Here is a 20842-nt window from a genome sequence, read left to right on the forward strand (position 1 = left end):
AGGTCAGGTTTTGGCTTCCCATCACTTGCTTATTGCCTTGTGTTCGCAGCTTTGGATTTCCTTCCCTCCATCCATTTTTGCCTTTAATCTTAATAAAAAACGCTAATTAATTGAGATTTTCTGAGCATTTCCAGAATTTTTGTCCTTCTGTTCAGACAGTTGTCATCAATTGAACCCTTGCCCTTAAGTTTCACATTTTCAGCTCGCTAGTGCCTGTCATAGGCGCATTTTTTTACGAACTACTGTGGTGCGATTTGAACCTAGAACCCCAGGGCACTGCTCTCAACTTGCACTAAATTTTGATCTACCAACAGTCCAATTTAGCACCTGACTCGAATGAAATATGCAAACCTTGAAAAACTGAGTGCAAACAGCATATTGCTATTTGATTTTAAGCGGACTCCATCAGGGAGATTGTAATTTTGCAACATCCGACAGAAGTGTTTTAATAAAGGCATTTGCTTTATGAAAATGTACAGCCTCAGCTGCTGGGTGTTTGCAAGCTTGGACAGGGGCCCAGGCTCATGTAAAGCCAGCTGCCACTAAAGACAGACATCATCTGTGAAAGATGAGCTGCATTCTGGCTGCAGCAGGGTCTGCGCGTGTCTGGGCAGCATTGGGAGAGTTTTAATAAAGAATTGAAATGGCATTAGAGATAAATAAGCATGTTGCCAGGTTCCTGATGCCACATTGAAGTGGCTAGTGCAGGAGCTGGTTCTGAGATGTTATCTTTCCTCAAAGGGGTAAGAGGCTCTTCAGGCAATTATTCAGGGAGCATGAGAGCTCAGGAGGCTGTCAGTCTGATGCCAAGGCCAGAGATGGATTGTGGCAAGAATTTTAATGAACTCACACCAGTGGTCCATATCTGTGAAATCATCCTTCCATGCCAAATGCTGTCACTTAAACTCCTATTCTCAAATACTGCTCTGATCACCCTATCTCCTGCCAGCAATGTATATCAATCATAACTCAAATCTCACATTCATATGTTTCAACTGCACCCTTGGAGATGGAACATTCCTGGCTATTCATATCTCACAGCTTGTACGTACTGCCAGATATTCAATTATGGCAGTACACAGATTGCATATATACATTAAAACACATTCAATGACATCTTTCCCTCTCCTTTGCAACGCAAGATGTTCCAGAACAAGCAGCAGCATGTGACAGGCATGACTGTTTGTGCTGATCCCCATAGAGGAGATGATGCTGGGGATCATTGGAGTACACACAGTAGGAAGTCTCACAACACCAGATTAAAGTCCAACAGGTTTATCTGGTAGCAAACACCACTCCAAATAAACCTGTTGGGACTTTAACCTGGTGTTGTGAGACTTCTTACTGTGTTTACCCCAATCCAATGCCGGCATCTCCACATCATCATCATTGGAGTAGCCATCACTGAAGCAGTGGTCAGCAGCATCTTTGAAACCATCCAGGTTAATGGCCTTATGCTCATTCTGAAATCCCACATCACCTTTATCCTGTAATCTGATATAATGTGTAAGCTGCAGATGGTGAAATCATGAATGACATGCACTCCATGACCTCCGGCTTTCCTTTACCCCAACTGTCGTTTTATGCATTTGTGTTTTTGAAAAAAATTATTACTTAGTCACCCAGTGATTACTGAGGATGTGTGAAATGAAAGTTCACAGAGTTCACAGCTACCAATCCCGGTAGGGACTTTAGGGAGCAGCATACGGTGAGTCAAAGTGGATGAATGGACAGCAACCAAACCAAGAGAAAAGATGTGTGTGCCAGTGCCCCACAGGTTGTGGTAGTACACAGGCTCCACTGTAGAGATCTCACATGAGTGCTTCAATAGCTGGCATACAGGAAAAGGCTGATGGAAATGTGTAGAGAAATATTAGATACATTGACAAACGTGTTATAATCTGTTATCACTGTGAAGGAGCAGAGAGGGGTCTAGCTCACTTCTGGCACAGGGTTTCATTGAGTTTGGAGCACATTGTTTCCAGCATGGAACTGACGGTCAACTCCACAAAAGCATTCACAGACTCAACCATGGTTCAGAATCTGATGTTCCATCTATCAGCTTTCATTGCAAAAAGTCTGACAACACCAGGTTTTAGTCCAACCGTTTTATTTGATAATAGACTCACAAGCTTTCGGGGTTAGCCCCTTCGTCAGGTGAATGGAGAGTTCTGGCCTCAGACAGAGCATATAAAGCACAGACAGCTTAGAGATTAATGATTAGAATGCAAATCCTTACACCTAACCTGCTGTTCAAGACCTGAAGTGGCTGACAATGTGAGTGGAAGGAGCACTGATCACAGGTTAAAGAGATGTGTATTGTCTCCAGACAGTACAATAAGTGAGGTTTTGCAAACCCAGGCAAGTCACGGGGGTTACTGTACTGTACCTCACTTACTGTACTGTCTGGAGACAATACACATCTCTGTAACCTGTGATCAGTGCTCCTTCCACTCACATTGTCAGCCACTTCAGGTCTTGAACAGCAGGTTAGGTGTAAGGATTCGCATTCTAATCAGTAATCTCTAAACTGTCTATGCTTTACATGCTCTGTCTGAGGCCAGAACTCTCCATTCACCTGACGAAGGGGCTAACCCCGAAAGCTTGTGAGTATATTATCAAATAAAACGGTTGGACTAAAACCTGGTGTTGTCAGACTTTTTACTGTGTTTACGCCAGTCCAACGCCGGCATACCCACATCAAGCTTTCATTGCAGTAGACAGAAGTTATGCAACATCTAAGTGTGGTAGATGGGGTTTTGAGACCTCTGCTTGAAGCCTCACAGATCCTGCACTTGGTACCATGGAGGCTCAGACAGCTGGCATCAAGGCCATATATACGGTGCTCAAAGGGTCATGCAGGCTCTTACTCCAGCCCAGCAACTTACGCCCCAGAAGTTTGGTTTCTGGAAGACTGCTGGGGGAGTGGTAATTTCTCAATGGCACGTGAACCTGCTGCGCCCTCAGGATGACCGCATTTGTGCTCCCACACTGTCACTTCATCAATGCCCCTATTGTTGCCTGTCAGACAATCAGTCTAGACTGCTACCACCCATGCCAAAGTGGGCCAGTCCAAAACTAGACCCTCAAAGCCCAGGAGTGCTCAAGAGTCTCCTGCAAGACCATCTGCAGTCTCCCCCATTGAAAATCAGCAGCCTTCCACCTGTCTTGCTGCAGACACTGGGCTGGCATAAGACAGATGCAGATATCCACAAGATAGATACTAAGGGTACAAGTTCAGTATTGTGTGGAGAATTCGATGCACTGTTGGATAAGGTTGCTATGGAATAGTTGTTTTGTCGTATATTTTGTTTCAGGATGCTTTTTTTTTTGGGCTGTAATAAAGGGATGACAAGATAAAGATTTACTGAGCAATGGGGATCTGGGAATTAATGCAGAGAAACAGCAATCTGCTCTTATGCTCAAACACCTCGTCCACAGTGTGGATGTGCATGCTTCCTCGTCCTGAACATTGCAGCCCCTGGGACAATGGCCAAAATGGTCAGGATGTGGAAGTCCCAACAAATTGGGATACTCCACTAGGCAACGGTGCCACTGCCTGGACAACTCATGGATTCCTCTGGTATTCCGAGGAGTGTGTATCCCAATTTATAGCAGTCTGCTATAACTTCCACAACTTGACCATTCTGGCATCGCCCTGAGGATTCAATGATCAGGAGGAGGATCAGAGGAAGAAAGGGGCTTATCCACAATGTGGACACGCTGTCCTTGAGCATCAGACTGCTGCTTCCTTAAATTAATCCCCAGATTCCCATTCCTTCTGGATGCTGATGCTCAGATCTATGACGTTCCCTTTACAGCATGGTTTTCATGGTATGACCAGTGTCCTCATGTGGTAGAACGCTAGAGGGTATTCAACGGCTCTCATCACTAAGCATCCAACCTCTGATTCAAATTAGCAGCTCAAAAATAGCTGAAAGGGCAGACCAATAGGGGTGAAGGAATTATAACTGCTGCCAGAATAACAGCATTCATTACCACGATATTCTGGGTGTAACTGCATCAGCATTTTGAGTGAGCAGTTCTGTTCCCAGTGTCGATATATCGCCATGTGTGACGGCAGCCAAAGGGTTCTTGCACTATAGAGATTCCACTATCCTGGCAACACCATGAATGCACTCCTTCTACTTTTTCCTATTTAGACCAAAGGTAACTTTGGGGGTGATTTTCTTGCCCTGTTACACCCGGCACAAATCCCATAATGGCCAGAAACTCTCATGAGGGGGTTCCAGGGCCCTCCCTGCAGATGTAATCAGGTTCCCACTCAGCAAAGGAGTGAACCTGATTACCATACATTAACGTACATTCTTATTCAAAATTGGCTTAATGCCAAATCTTCTGGAAATTGATATATTCCTACCCAATGACGTGATGTAGTACCAGCAGACATCACTACTGCTTCCCACAACAGAGACCAGATATATTGACCATACCAGTGGTGGTGGTGGTGGTGGTGGTGGTGGTGGTGGTGGTGGTGGGGGTGTGTGTGTGTGTGTGGTGGCGGTGCTTGGAGACCATTGTAGTCCCTAGGTGGTCAGAGGTATGGCTATGCAGATTGTCATTGCCAAGGGTGGGGTCTGGAGGAGGCTGAAGCGGGCAAGGCATATAGGGTGACCGTTTGGAACCGCGATCTATGCTCAGTAAATCTTCTTCTTGTCATCCCTTTATTACAGCCCAAAAAAAGCATCCTGAAACAATTGCTGTCCATTCATCAACAAAATATAAATCGAGCATCAAATCAGCATGAAACACTGATCTCACAATCCGTCCACTTTGCATACTTCTTTACACAATGAGATATATGTATTATCATCCTCCACAACATGGCAATCAGTGCAAGTCAGGCCAAAAAAGGTTGGGAGTAGATCCCAAATCTGTTTTTTCCTTTAGAAACTCAACTAGCTCCCCTAACACTGAAATCACCTGCATTACACAGCCAAATTCTGCAGTCTAAAACCCACTGGCAAGTATCGATTTTAAAATGTATCTGTAGCTTAACTTATCGGATAGGTGAGAAAAAGACCCAACTATGTGATTGTGACGATATCACAAACAACAAATACTATTGCATTTCTTTTGAAAGGCTCCTTGAAATTGTACAGAGACATTAGCACATTAGTGTTTTACCCATTTACATGAAACCCCTTTATTTATTTTAACTGCAGCAATCATCATTTTATTTTAAATGGATTTACTCTTATCAGTGGGCAAAGGAATTTTACACAAATATTTCATGTCACGTAGTTATCTTTCAAATATTTGTTTTGATGCGAGAAGGTATTTTTAAAACATCATGTCAATAATTGCCAATAGTTTCTTACCTGTGACAATATTTCTGATTGGTTTTACAAGAGCTGTAAATGCAGGTGCTTCAGGGTGCCGGTGCTCCCACATTGGCTGCCAAATCACGAGACCACTCGCCAGGCGAAAGGTGAGATCTGATTCCTAAGAAAATGCAATAGAATCATTGAAATAGTCAATGAATTGTTTTCTTATAATCAACTGGATTTTACCAAAGATTTTAAATGCTTAAATCACAAATGCACAGACTGACATATTTAACTGATCTCATGGAAATTTAGTTCAACTTTCGACCATTAATGCAAATAGAATCACTTCCATCATTTACTATTTTCATTCAAATTTTCACAGTGAATACTTTCTCAATGTGATGCACAATCGTATGGGTCAAGTCATATATGCCTCAGGCAATGACTGGTGCACATGTAATCAAAACCAATGGTGAATTCCACCATTTTACAATCTTCAGTTATTCATCCTTGAAGATTATTTTTGTTTTAACTTTTCAGGTGTGCTCTGTATATTTTTTCTTGAGCTCAAAAGTAGTGCCCTCAGCTTGAGGGCCATTTCAGAGGGTAGTTTCAGAGAGTCAATCATGTTGCTGGAGTCACATTTAGGTCAGACAGGTAAGGATGACAGATTTCCTCAAGGATATTGGTGAACTAGATGGATTTTTTTTTTAAATGACAATCAATAATAGCTTCACAGTCATTATCGAGGCTAGTTTTCGATTCCAGAGTTATTAATTGAATTTAAATTTCATTAGCTGAATCCCAAAGCATTAGCCTGGGCTTCTGGATTATTGATCCAGTGATGACAATCACTACATCACACTATTCAAACTGAATCACTGTCAAAGGCAGCAAACTTGTTGGAAAATTGTTATAGTTTTGGAATCGCTACAATTTGGCTGCATGGTGCTCCAGTTTCCTCAAACTTTGTACTGTTCTCATGCAGGCCCATACATATATCTATCCATATACAGAAGTACTCCAATTTTTAACCCAAGTTGGACTGTTAACAAAAAATATTTTCTATGTGCCTGGGCATAAGTGAAATAGCACAATCTCGAGTGTCTCAAACCTGCGAGACAGATTAAGTTGGTACTAATTATACTTTTGTGAATCTTTTTTTCCTCTAAAACGAAAGAAAAAATATAATTTACATCACAATAATTTTGAAAGGTATTTAGTAAATTACAAAAGTAGGCAATTCATGTTGATTTTTCACAAGTAGCGTTGTAAATTTGATGCAAAGTCTTCAAGAGTTTTTGAATAATGACACCATTTGACTATGGGTGGGATTTACCATGCAATCCGCTGCAAAGGCCACTGGCCAATGTGCCCCTCACCGCCAAGAAACCCATGGCAGGGTGCACCATCGGCAGGACTGGAAGATCCCATCAGCATAAAGGGCCAGAAAGTTCCAGTCTGTATTGTGTTCCAGTTACTATTGAAATTCCACCATTTTGTGGATCAATATATGAATGTTTTCAAAATTTGGCAAAAAATAAGTAAATTCACGTTGTACTGCTTTAATCAGCTGAGGTTATCTTCTACGTGGTAATAAACGTACACATAAAATGGAATATAAAGTATAAATATGACTATAATATACCTCTATGATGACAAACTGAAATTCAAATACTGTATGATAAAAAGCCTACATTATTCTAAACAACAGAATCATCCAACAAAGGAGGACGACGTTTGGTCCATCATGCCAATGCCAGCTGTTTGAAAGAGCTATGTAATTCATCCTACTTCCCAGCTCTTTCCCTTGGCCTGATAACTCCTCTTTTTTTCAAGTATATATCCAAATCTTTTTGAATATTCTTATTGAATCTGCTTCCATTACCGTTTGTGGCAGTTACCAATCCATCTTTCCACTGGAACCATTTCTCTTTATTTACGCTATCACAACAATTTTTAAAATATTGAAGAGTTATAATATCTCCCCTTCGGTTTTCCTGCTCAATGGAGAACAACCCTAGTTTCTCTGGTTCCTCCATGGAAGGGAAGTCTCTTATCCTGGCTATGATTTAATTTAATCCATTCTAATACCTTCTCCAAGGCTTTGACATTCTTGTTGAACCGGCTGAAGCCTAATTGATTTATAAGAATTTAGTATAACAATAAAGGAAGACTGTAGTTGAATTGCACTAACACCATTACATGAACTGCTATCTGAACATAGCAGAGGAACAACAGTAAAAGGAATTAGCTCAATAAAATATGATGATTTTCAAAATAACAAAGTACAAGGTTCAAGAAATGTTTGTAATGTATTTATTAATGTACCTTAATTCTGTTGATAAGGGGTGCAAACAGGAAGACAAACAATTCTACAGTGGCCATCGAATTTGTAAACAGCTTGGGTCTTGTATGCTCCTCCTCTTCTGTGACACTACCTTGCCCAGGCTGGCCTGGGGATCCACGATTCTCCACCTGGTGAACAAAAGCACTGCTGCTCCCAGACCAGCTGGATCCTCCTCCTCTTCCAGTACCAAAGGCAGTTGTAGTCTCATTGTTGCATTCAAAAGGAGCATCCAGCAGCATCCAGTGCAGCGTGTGAAGAAGCTTGGTCTCTGCAACACCAAGTTTATCTTGATGGCCTTATAATGTAACAATACACAATTTGTTAACAGTTGGAATAGAATATTTCAGGGCAAAATAAACAGTTCTCTTGTCAATCAATCCCCTGATGACTTGGGATCACTCTCAAAGCTGATTATTGCACATTTTTGCTAAGGAAGTTGAATGCAGCAGTAAGGTGGGTGTGGTATAGAATTGCTATAATTCAAGTCAATTGTTACATCCTCTGTTTTAAGCCAGACATTCTGTCCTCATTTGCCATTATGGATTTCTTCTCTTAGTATGTCCTATAAATGGTTTTCATCTTTAATTGTCCAATAAAGGTAGCACATTCAAGTAATTTAGTTCCATGTTCCTAGAGCTCCACACTGATCCTGCAACATGATTTTCAGTAGATGATTATATCATCCATCAGCCTGTCACTCAAGCTATGAATCAACAAATACAATCTTAACAAAAATGTTATACTGCAAAATCTCAAAACCATCTCAAAAAATAAATTGAACCTTGATAACTGATGTGTGATCCTTACATGGCAAAATGCTGCCAGTCAAACTAGTCTAATTTCTAGATTAGCTGCAGATACATTGTTGTCTCAGACACAGTGAAGGTCCACACTAGAAATCTGCAACCATAGAGCTAGTCATCAAAGGACTACAATCATTGAAACTGTGGATCAAACGGCTGTCAATCCAGAGCAAAGCCAGGTCTGATTCATTGAACTGTGGTAGATAGCTTTGACCTATAAAGACATGTCCAAATAAAGGAGAATAGAAATCTAAAACAAAAAAAGTAGTGGGAACACTCTGAATCAAAAAGTATCAATGGATAATTAACTTATTCAGTATAAAACTGACTTCAACAGATGAGCTAATAAACAGAGAAAGAACAAAGAAGCCATAATGCTCTCTTTATACAGTCATGTGTTTTCTTTTTGTTGTTTTCCAGTAGCTGCAGTATTTTACTTTTTGTTCAGAATAGAAGATCATCTTTTAGTAAAATAGATTGGATAATATTACTTGTCACAATGTAGGATACTCGATTGTGATAAAAATCCATTTAGTTCAACAACGTCCTTTAGGGAAGGAAATCTGCCATCCTCACCTAATCTGTCTTACACATGACTCAGGAAGCACAGCAATATGGTTCACTCAAATATCCATTGAAATGGCCTAGCAAGTCTCACCGTTATATTAAACTACTTGAAAATCAATAAAACTGGACAGACAATCTGGCATCGGCCAGTGACAACCTTAACCCTGCTGACCCTACAAAGTTTTCCTTATGAACGAAAATTGGGTGAGCCGTCTCACAGACTAGTCAAGCAACAGCCTGACATAGCCCATAGTGGCATTTTAAATGATGAAAGAAGCCGTGCATCCTAAGGTATGAAAAACAAAATCTTACCAGAGAAACATGCACATAAGACAAAACATTGAAGAAACAGTTAAAGGAGCTTTTCCACAGACGTAGAAACTAAAAAATCAAAATCAAAAGAGGAAACGCTGGAAAATCTCAGCAGGTCTGGTGGCAATGGTAAGGAGAGAAAAGAGCTGATGTTTCGAGTCCAGATGACCCTTTGTCAAAGCTAAAAGGCACAGAAAGTGGGAGATATTTATACTGCAGGAGGAGGGAATGAAAGATGAGTCATAGCCACAGAAACCAGGGGAAAGGAGTGTGAAATGGCAGAGAAGCTGTAAGCTGTGACAGAGATGATGTTTGGGGGGGGGAGGGAGGGGGAGGTGATGGGCGGGGGGCGAGATAGAGGTAGAATGTAGAGATGGGGAAGTTGGGGGGGGAAGAAAAGGGAAACGGAGACGAAGTAGGGGGAAAGAGTGGGGGGAAGGAAAAGAAAGAAAATAAAGAAATAAAAGATAGAGGACAGTAAAAAATAGAATGAAAACAAAGGGGACCAAGGTGGGGTAGAACAAATCGTCTGATGTTGTTGAATTCGATGTTGAAATCGGAAGGCTGTAAAGTGTCTAGCAGGAAGATGAGATGCTGTCCCTTCAGTTTGTGTTGAGCTTCACTGGAATATTGCAGCAGCCAAGGACAGACATGTGGGCACGGGAGCAGAATCGTGTGTTAAAATGGCAAGAAACTGGAAGGTCAGGGTCATGACTGTGCACAGACTGAAGGTGCCCAGCAAAGCGATCACCCAGTCTATGCTTGGTCTCTCCGATATAGAGGAGACCACATTGGGAGCAGTAAATGCAATAGACCAAATTGAAAGAGGTGCAAGTGAAATGCTGCTTAACTGGAAATGAATGTTTGGGACCTGGGATGGTAAGTATAGAAGAGATAAAGAGAGAGGTGTTACACCTTCTGCGATTGAATAGAAAGCTGTCATGAATGACGGGAGAGGTATTGGGTATAGTAGAGGAGTGGACTAGGTCACCCCAGAGGGAACGGTCTCGGCAGAATGTTGACAGAGGGAGTGAAGGGAAGATGTGTTTGGTGGTGGCATCTTTTAATTTGCCACTCCAGTGTGATGCCACCACCCTTTTAGTTTTAGTTTTATTTTAAGAAAGAAATCAACCTGGATGAGTGGAAGCCCACTGCAAAACCCCCAAATGGTGCAGAGTAAAAAATCAGATCACAATGATGGGTGAGCAAAAACAAAAAAAAACAGCAAAACCTTGAGTGAGACTCAGTTAAGACACTTGGTTAGATCACAAGATGGTGAGCAAAATTACAGAAACTGCAAGACTGAGTGACGCAGTGTGAAGAATACTGGTCAGTTCATGAGGCAGTGAGTGAGAACTACAAAAACATAGCTGTAGTCACATCACAGAATGGGTGGCAGTCCACTGTACAGCATATCCTTGGACATACTAATAGTCAACTGCAGTAAAAAAAATTAAAAGGCAGGCAGAGCAGAGGAAAAACTTGCAGAGCACAGTTAAAACTAATAAAGAAGAACCAGAAGAGTAGAAAATAAAGACCCACAGAGTTTAAGAAATGATCTTTAAGAAATGATCATTTATCTTTAAGTTTATAAAAGTAATGGGCTCTGTCTGGGCCACTGGCCCACAAAAACTGGAAGAAGTCTCACAACACCAGGATAAAGTCCAACAGGTTTATTTGGCAGCAAAAGCCACGAGCTTTCGGAGCGCTGCCCCTTCATCGACTTACCTGATGAAGAGACAGTTTGAAATGTAATCAAAATAGTACTGCACTCAGTTTTAAAGAGCTAACAAAATTTAAAGCTGCAACCACAACAAAACAGACATAGATGGGAATTTAGAAAAGACTCATGAGGGCAACTCTGAATAAAGCACCAAAAGCAACAAAAAACCTTACAGAGAAGGAAACTCCCAATAAAGCACCAAGAGAAACAAGGAATCTCAGAGGGCAACAAAAGACCCAAGAATGAGGATAACAAAAGACCCCAGCGTCAGGGAGACAATATCCAGTGAAACCACAGACTGTTGTTAACCATGTGAATGCAATGCCTGAGCTGAAGATTTTAGTGCAGAAGAAGACAATGCTGAGAAGCAGTCAAAAGGCATAAACACAACTCTTTGAAACCTCTGACACAACACCCAAACTGCAGCAGCACGTGGCAGTGCAGGGTGAACGGATAGTTGTGGATGAAGAAAACCTGTCTGAAGTAACTCATAAGAAGCAAAAAGGGAATAAAGCCGTTTGACAAGAAAATGTTTGTATCAAAGCTAAGCTGGATGAACTTGCAGTGCAGTACTCAAGCTTTGGAAGTGCTCAAAGAACTGAAGTGATCAAGGAACTGAACTGTTTGAGATCTGAATTAACAAATTTCAGAGATGATACAAAGGTATCAGGATATTTCAATAATGATCCTCAATGCCACAGTTAGCTAATCAAAGTGCAAGTGAGCAAACTCAGCTAAGTGTACAGCTAGGTAAAACAGCAGGCAGAAAAGGTACACAAATAAATTGTGACCCTAAAAGATGCCTTGAAGAATCTAAATGTAACCATGGAAAGACATCTGGAACTAAAAAGGAAACTGAATATTACTTCAGAAAAAGCCGTATTGGAACAATGAGCATATTAAGGTGGAGGATGTGTTAGCACTTTTGAATTCTATCAAGATAGATAAGTCGCCGGGACCAGATGGGATATATCCCAGGATACTGTGGGAGGCGAGGGAAATGATTGCAGAGCCCCTGGCGATGATCTTTGCGTCGTCAATGGAGACGGGAGAGGTTCTGGAAGATTGGAGGATTGCGGATGTAGTCCCTATTTTCAAGAAAGGGAACAGAGATAGCCTGGGAAATTACCGACCGGTGAGTCTGACCTCAGTGGTTGGTAAGCTGATGGAGAGGCTTCTGAGGGACAAGATTTACGAGCATTTGGAGAGGTTTGACATGATCAGGAATAGTCAGCATGGATTTGTCAAGGGCAGGTCGTGCCTTACAAGCCTAGTTGAGTTCTTCGATAATGTGACTGAACACATTGACGAAGGAAGTGCCGTGGACGTGGTGTACATGGACTTCAGCAAGGCGTTTGATGAGGTCCCCCATGCAAGACTTCTTGAGAAGGTGAGAGGGCATGGGATCCAAGGGGCTTTGGCCTTGTGGATCAAGAACTGGCTTGCCTGCAGAAGGCAGAGAGTGGTTGTGGATGGGTCTTTTTCTGAATGGAGGTCAGTCACCAGTGGAGTGCCCCAGGGATCTGTTCTAGGACCCTTGCTGTTTGTCATTTTCATAAATGACCTGGATGAGGAAGTGGAGGGATGGGTAAGTAAGTTCGCTGATGACACGAAGGTCGGTGCTGTTGTGGATGGTCTGGAAGGATGTCAAAAGTTGCAGCAGGACATAAATAGGATGCAGGACTGGGCGGAGAAGTGGCAGATGGACTTCAATGCGGATAAATGCGTAGTCGTCCATTTTGGCAGAACCAACGGGATGAACGAGTACACTATCAAGGGCAGGAGTCTTAGTAGTGTTGAAGAGCAGAAGGATCTTGGGGTCCGGGTCCACAGGACTCTTAAATCAGCCTCGCAGGTGGAAGAGGTGGTCAAGAAGGCGTATGGTGTACTGGCCTTCATTAATCGAGGGATTGAGTTTAGGAGTCGGGAGGTAATGCTGCAACTTTATAAGACCCTTGTCAGGCCTCATTTGGAGTACTGTGCGCAGTTCTGGTCGCCTCACTATAGGAAAGACGTAGAAGCTATTGAAAGGGTACAGAGGAGATTTACAAGGATGTTGCCTGGACTGGGAGGCATGCCTCATGAAGTTAGGTTGAGGGAGCTGGGTCTCTTTTCCCTGGAGAGACGAAGGTTGAGAGGCGACCTGATAGAGGTTTATAAAATGTTGAGAGGAATGGATAGGGTGGATTCTCAGAGGCTATTTCCCCGGGTTGAAATGGTCGCTACGAGAGGACACAGATTTAAGGTGCGGGGAGGAAAGTACAGAAGTGATGTTAGGGGTAAGTTTTTCACTCAGAGGGTGGTGAGTGAGTGGAATCGGCTGCCGTCAGTGGTGGTGGAGGCGAACTCGCTGGGGTCTTTTAAAAGACTTCTGGATGAGTATATGGGGTTTTATGGGATTGTGGGTTATAGATAGGTGTTGATGTGATCGGCGCAACTCGTGGGCCGAAGGGCCTGTTTGTGCTGTAGTGTTCTATGTTCTAACAAAATGATGCACTGAAACCCAGAGTGAGTGGGCAAGCGATCCACAAGAAAATTAACAGCTGAAGAAACATTTGTTTGTCTTTCAAGACTGAATGAAAAACAAATGCAGCAATATGCAGAAATGAAGACAGTCTTAAACTGCAGAGTAGAAACACAGCACAGGAAACTCGAGGAGACTTTGACAAATTATAGGAAAACTCAAGGCAAAGCAAGTGAGCTTCCCGAAGAAAAGGAAAACCTCTTGAAAGACCTTCATAAACTACAAGAACTCTTTAGGTCAAGGTTCAATTCCTCTGGAAGATTACGAAGAGAAGCAAAATGAGTTTCATGTCACCCTGAACAAATTGGAGCATCAGTTGGCAGAGGAGTTCTCAGCAATGTTCTATATTCCAGGAGGTAAAGCTACAAGAAGCAAACTACACAGCTGAAGAATTAATTGAATGACAAAGTGTCACAAAGGAAAAGTCATAGAACATTCCAAGCTGCAAAGAAACAAGATTAAAAACTGTTCCTGAAACTCAAGAAGAATGTCACAGATGTACTGAGAACCACTGAACTGAATGAAAAAAATTCAAACGCTTTCAAAGTGATTTTAAAATAGAACAGTAAACAAAAGTTTGGCTGAAACTTATGAAACAAGTGGATGTTTAGGTTCTGTTTGCAAAATGTATATGTCCAGTGAACATGGCAGATACCATGGGGGGTAGAAAAATGATTTGACTCCTGAAATTTGAAATTAATAAGGGTGCACTTCTCTTTTAAAATGAACAGGGCAAACCCACAGGGTCTGAAAAAAGCACGCAAGTTGTTAACAAAGGGAAACAACTCAAAAGGGTACAAAAAGTGAATCAAATGGAGATAACCGAGTACCTCCTCCACACATGACAGTCTGAAATATGTAAAAATTGTCAACACTCAAGTTAATTGAATTTGTAAACTCAGAGACCTGAGGTGGGGGTGAAGTCATAGCAAGTAAAGATTGTATTGTAATATTCCATGGGACAGGAGGCAAGGGTTCTTTAGAGAAGAAAAGAGGATGTTGTGATATTGTGTGCATGCCATTGTAATGTAAAGGTTCTCGGCAGAGCAAACATAAAATAGAGACTGGAGTTCTGTATAGGGTTACATGATGACAGACTCAGAAAGAACATTCAAGAAGCAATCTATTGGTATGGAAGCAGTACCATGCATGCCAATAATCAGGATCTGTAAATAGTTAAAGGCTAACAATAAACAGTTCATCTTTAAACATACAAATCTCAAGATCTCATAATTAAGACATCTAAAGAACTTATATTACAACACATGCCACACAAGTGCCAGGAAATAACCATTTCCAATCAGGTGAATTTAACTATCATCCCTGGATATTCAACGGCATGACCATCACTGAAAACCCCCAATATCAACTTTCTGGGGGGTTAGCATTGACCAGAAACTGGACTGGGCTGGTCATATAAATACCGTGTCTACTGCAACACATCAAAGGCTAGGAATCATATAAATGAGTAATTCACATCTGGACTCCCCAGAGCCTTTGCGCCTTCTGCAAGCCACAAAGTCAGGGTGTGATGTTATACTCTCCACTTACCTGGATGACTGCATCTTTAATATCCCTCAAGAAGTTTGATACCATCCAGGATAACGCAACCCATTTGATTGGCATCCCATCCACAAACATTCACTCCATCTATCATCGAAACATAGTGGCAGCAGTGTGTGCCATCTACCAGATGCACTGCTGGAACTCACCAAGGATTCTTCGACAGAACTTATAAACCCATGACCTCTACATCCAATGAGGACAAGCGTAACAAGTGCATGGGACCACCGCCACCTGTAAGTTCCCCTTCAAGTCACACACCAAACTGACTTGGAACTGTATCATTGTTCTTTCATTGTCACTGAGAATGCTGAAAATCTCTTCCTAACAGCACTGAGGGCACAAACACAGCACGTGAACTGCAGTGGTTCAAGAAAACAGCTAACTACCATGCTCTCATAGGCAATCAGAGATGGGGAATAAATACTGGCCTAACCAGCAATGCCCACAAGCCACAATTTTTTTTTTCAAATGCTTAGATCTGAATGAGAACAATCAATACAATAATCTCTCTTTTATCTAACAGCAATCAAAATTCAAACACCTAAGAACTAATATTTGGCCTGTGTCATACAAAAACATTCAACAGAAGCCAAATTCATTCTATAACTAACAGTAAAGAAACTAATTAATAATTCAACAAAAAAATGCTTTTGTCACAATGGGGCATGAGTTTCATCAAATCCCTCAGAGAGGGTTTGAAGCTTGGAGCAGCTCTACTAACTTGAAATATATGCAGAAGCTTAGGAGGAGGTACTTGGTTGCAAACATAAGATTGCGCATCATGACACCACAATTCCCAGACAGTATGAAGATGAATGGACAATTCCACCTCCCCCATCCAACACTGACTACGAAATTGTCTGGAGAAATCATTAACTTTAATCGGAAGAAATTGGTATAGCTTCAACCAGGAGTTTTGTTTCCTCCAGTTCATGCTAGCTCATTTTAAATAGACTCTGTCGACTGTTATTTGTAGTGCACTATTTAAATAGAGGGCGGCATCTTGAGCCTACTCTCACCGTCCACAAGATTGTCGGCACGAGCCTCAAGATGTGGCGAAACATGGACGTTATGGATCTTGATCACAACTTCTGATTTTCGCCACCGCAATGTGGGCGTGAACCTGATTCGCATACAATTTCATAGATTTTAATACGATTAACATGCCTCCCATCAGATATCGATCCACACATCATTTATTCACACTGGTGGCAGAGGCTGCAAACAACAGGAGGCCCTGGTATCAGCTGTGGGATCAGGAGATCCCATCACCAGCCAGTGGCAGGTCACACTGCTAAACAGGCTGCAGGGGAAGGGAAAATCTTGCCCTGTTCAGATTGAGCCTCCTTTTAAAATATCACAAGTAAATTTTGCAAAAATATTCTAACACGGTCAACATAAACTGCCTTCAAGTTGATGGACATACAAAAGATAGTTGGTTTCCACACCCACTACTTTTGTGCGCTCTTGCAGGTTTTGGAAACCTTATTAAAGCTTTTATGACTACTTGCAGAAGCCTGCTGTGGACTCGAGAACATCCTGGCAGCTAAATGTTTTAACAACTTCAAATGTCAAAATTAAATGTTGCACTTTCAAGTGTTTTAACTGCTGTGACTCATCTTAAGGCTCTTTCCTGAAAAATTAAGTTGACTATTATATGACCCAGCTTTGTTTAAGCTTTGAGATGCAGTAGAGTACGTGGCCTGCTGAGAGAAATGCTCTTGTACATTCAAAGTTGAAAGAAACACTGTTGGGATTTCTAGTGTCAGAATGTGAAGTGATTCAGATATTTAGTGCCCTGTTAAATTAGGAAAACTACCTTCTGCAGTTTTCACATAAAGGAAAAAGCAATCGTCTACTCCGGACTATTTTGACTGACGGGACATTTGGCATAGCTTAGAAAAAAGGCATCTGGGTTTCATTTTCAACAGATACCATTGTAGATATCTCCCAGGGGTTGTTATTACAGCTGAGTTTTTAAAGTTACAGAACCACTTATCGCAGCAGATGGGCTGAGTCTCACCTGATGAAGGAGCAGCGCTCTGAAAGCTAGTGGCATTTGCTACCAAATAAACCTGTTGGACTTTAACCTGATGTTGTGAGACTTCTTACTGTGTTTACCCCAGTCCAATGCCGGCATCTCCACATCATGACTTCACATTTGACTGACAGTTTTAAGAATATATATCTGGATTATCAGGATTATCTGCCTCCAGTATGATAAGTGAATAAGTGTTTCTTTTTTTTAACAAAAGATTGATCACTTGATAGGGTTTTTTAATGGATTTTATGAATGAAAGGCTTTTTCAGTATGAAAGAGTATTTGAATGACAGATTGTTAGATTATATTTTTTTAGTGTCCATTTCAAAGAAATTCTGAGTCTGTCCACAGTGGATACTCGGTGAGTGGCTCATCTCATACTGCATTGCAGCTTATAAAACTGGACCCTTCCCTATACACATCTGTCATAGACTCGTAGAATCCCTGCAGTGCAGGAGGCCATTCGACCCATCGGGTCTGCATTGGCCATAATCCCAACCAGGCCCTATCCCTGTAACTCCACGTATTTACTATGCTAGTCCATCTGACGCTAAGGGGCAATTCAACATGGCCAATCCATCTAACCTGCACATCTTTGGAGTTACGGGAGAAACCGGAGCACTCAGAGGAAACTCACGCAGACAAGGGAAGAAAGTGCAAACTCCATATAGACAATCACCCAAAGCCAGAATTGAACCTTTGTCCCTGGCACTGTGAGGTATCAGTGCTAACCACTGCCACCATGCTGCCCTCTCAGGGGGACAAATACACCAGGAATGGGCCTGCAGGAGGCCTCGCATTTTGGAAGCCGCAAAACTGCCTGACTTGCCATTCCTACACGAAAAGCCAGCCCCAGATCTCCATTTCAACATTTGCCTTTAAAGCTAACAACTTGAAAATTAAGGAGGCATATTAATTAACAGCCATTAGATGCACTTACTGAAGAATTTGTATTATAGATAAAGAAACGAGATGCAACTTCCATGACTTCTGTGCATCACTCCAGTATTTTGTCTTATTTTAAGTTGCAACATCCAAAATATTGGTGTAGGGAATTATGCAAATATATTTACATCCTGATTGTTCACCCGGCAGTAAGGATACTTTAGTTGCAAGCAATTGGAGAACTAATTTCACAAAGTAAATTAAAGAAAAAGATTTAATAAAGGATCTTTATCACACCAACACTCAGGCCACCTCCCTGGGCCACACAAGCTCCCCACAATCCCCATCTGCTTCCTATTGATACCAGGTCACCACATCATTTTGCCATTGGTCATATTGCCTACTGGGCCAGTTCGCACTCTTCATCTGATGAACTAAAAGCCTAACCAACTTTTTTTTCTGAATTTTAATTGCTCAGGAATTACTTTGAAGTTTGCCCTCCTTTCACCCCAAAAAGCTGAAACATTGAAAACAATTTCAAAGCAATTAAAATGGATAGGCTATTAACTTAGACGGTATACTTATGACCTTGTTTTACAAGCTCAGGAAAGTTTATCAATACGTTCAACAGAAGGCACGGCCACCATATCTCCCTGCACGGCTACAGTATAGAAATACCCAAGTTGTCATAAAATATATGACTTGTATATGTCTTGTTAACAATTATCACTTAAAAATTATTGCCTAAATTGATTTATTCACAGAAAAAAATTTGCATGAACTTGCATCTTTTATTTCAGTACTTGGAAATGCTAATATAATTACATAGGTGGCATGGTGACACGATGGTGAGCACTGCTGCCTCACAGTGCCATGGAAGCGGGTTCAATTCCAGCCTTAGGTGACTGTCTGTGCGGAGTTCACACGTTCTCCCCGTGTCTGTGTGAGTTTCCTCCCACACTCCAAAGATGCACAGATTAGGTTGACTGGCAATGGAAAATTGTCCCTTAGAGTCAGGGGGGCTAACAGGGTAGATGATTCTACGAAATGTGCATTTAAAATTTAACTGGACCTGGTTTAAAAAAAAACCACAAAACAAACATCCAAAATGCTTCCAAGATGTGAAAAACGCAATATTGTTTATCTTCCAGAAAAAAATAATAGATAGAGGGGAATGCATAAGCACTCACCAAGTTTATTCCGGTTTGACAGTAGTGTAGCTGTACAATGGAGTACATGCGGTAAGGCAGCTTGTATGAGTTCCCAACGTGTGATACTCTGGATGGCCTCGGAGAGTGCAGGTGAGAGACCGTGTAATTTGCACTCCACTAAAACACGTTCAAAAGACTAGAAACCAAGAAAACACGGTTCAAATAAATTAATGCAATCCCTCCATAATTGGTATTAATTTCATTTCACTTTACACATGATTTGAGGTAAGTGTTCCTGCTGAGTATTGCACACACTTCCTGCTAAGGGTTTATAGGAGATAGGATGAACGTTTTGTGAGTGTGGTTCAGGTGAAGACTTGTGTCTATTTTTTGGTTGCATTTCATTACATAAGAAAAACACATCATCATCAAAAATGGTAGTTACAGGCTAAAATTCATGAGTGCTGACGTCAGGGAATTCCAGGATTTTGGCCCAGCAGTAGCAAAGAAACCATGCTTTATATCCAAGTTGGGCTAGCATGTGATTTGGATGGAACTTTGTGTAATAGTAGTTCCATGATGCCAGAAAAATAAATCTTTCAGAGTTGTTGCAGTAGATCCTGTAGAAATGAACTGGCTACTGTGGACTATTGACGATGAAGGCAATTGTTGAGTTCAGTCACAAGGATATCTTATAAATAACATTTATTAGTTTGTTATGTTCAGAATTGGCTCTTTAATTTAGAGGAAAATGACAGGTTCATGTAACCTGTCTGAAGTCTGCCAAGAAACAAGCCTGGGTTACATGACAGTTAAAAAAGGGTTGTTTTGCTGGAAAGATGTGGGGTGTTGACACTTGGAGTTTTTATGCTTTTTAATGATTATACTGCTTGCCTTCAAAGTGCCAGGAAGGTTGGGTTATGAACAAATATGTTTTAAGGTTCATCATGCAGGTTTGTCAATGGGAGCTTTGGCTTAGATTGAAATTGGGCTAGAAAACTCACCCAGATTGTGCTGGAGGGAGAATGGCCAGGAGAACTGCTCATTGTAAAAGACCATTCTCAGGTTACATGTTACCAGACTGGGAAAGGAAAGGAGTGGAAGTAAAAGAATCACTTTAGATTGGGCCCAGGAAAATTAAATTACTACTTAAGGGACAGTACACCTTTGAAGTGATATTTTTGATTGTATCAGAAGTAAAAGGGAAAAGTTCTATTATGTAGTTTGAAGTATATAAAATAGTACTTTGTCAAATTGCTTTTGGTCGTTTTGTTATAATAAAGTCTTAAACTGTGAAATCTAGTTGAGTCATCCCTTCAGCTATCAACCAGAAGTTCAAGTACCTTTTTTCAAAGTTATCAGTCTCTACTGGGATATTAACAGGTGCCAGTCATGAGATAATGACAATTTAAAAGCACTGCAATAAAAACAAATGCTTATTGACATTTGTATCAGGTTTCAGAAATGCTTCATTGTTACCTTAGTGACCATAGTGTATATTCAATATTAAAATAAGATAACATACCACACAGGAGGCTTCATACTGTTTGCCCAGCTTTGGTCTGAGGAAAGCACTGAAGGCAAAGAAAAGTACTGTTTCAACTGCAATATCATTTTCTCATGAATATC

General features: G+C 41.2%; 1 protein-coding gene across 6 annotated transcripts in view; it reads right to left on the bottom strand.

The window, feature by feature from the left end:
- unc80 (unc-80 homolog (C. elegans)) overlaps window positions 1-20842 on the bottom strand; it is a 262012-nt gene that overhangs the window by 234805 nt on the left and 6365 nt on the right. For all 6 annotated transcript variants that reach the window (XM_080198381.1, XM_080198378.1, XM_080198379.1 and 3 more), the window contains exons 2-5: window positions 20739-20787; window positions 19253-19409; window positions 7623-7936; window positions 5343-5466 (exon numbers count right to left, since the gene is read on the bottom strand). In XM_080198381.1, coding sequence (XP_080054507.1) covers window positions 5343-5466; window positions 7623-7936; window positions 19253-19409; window positions 20739-20787 — 644 coding nt within the window. The remainder of the gene's footprint in view (window positions 1-5342; window positions 5467-7622; window positions 7937-19252; window positions 19410-20738; window positions 20788-20842) is intronic.

Source organism: Carcharhinus amblyrhynchos, chromosome 11 (genome assembly GCF_965287045.1).
Source record: "Carcharhinus amblyrhynchos chromosome 11, sCarAmb.v2.hapA, whole genome shotgun sequence".
In the NCBI taxonomy this organism is placed as follows: domain Eukaryota; kingdom Metazoa; phylum Chordata; class Chondrichthyes; order Carcharhiniformes; family Carcharhinidae; genus Carcharhinus; species Carcharhinus amblyrhynchos.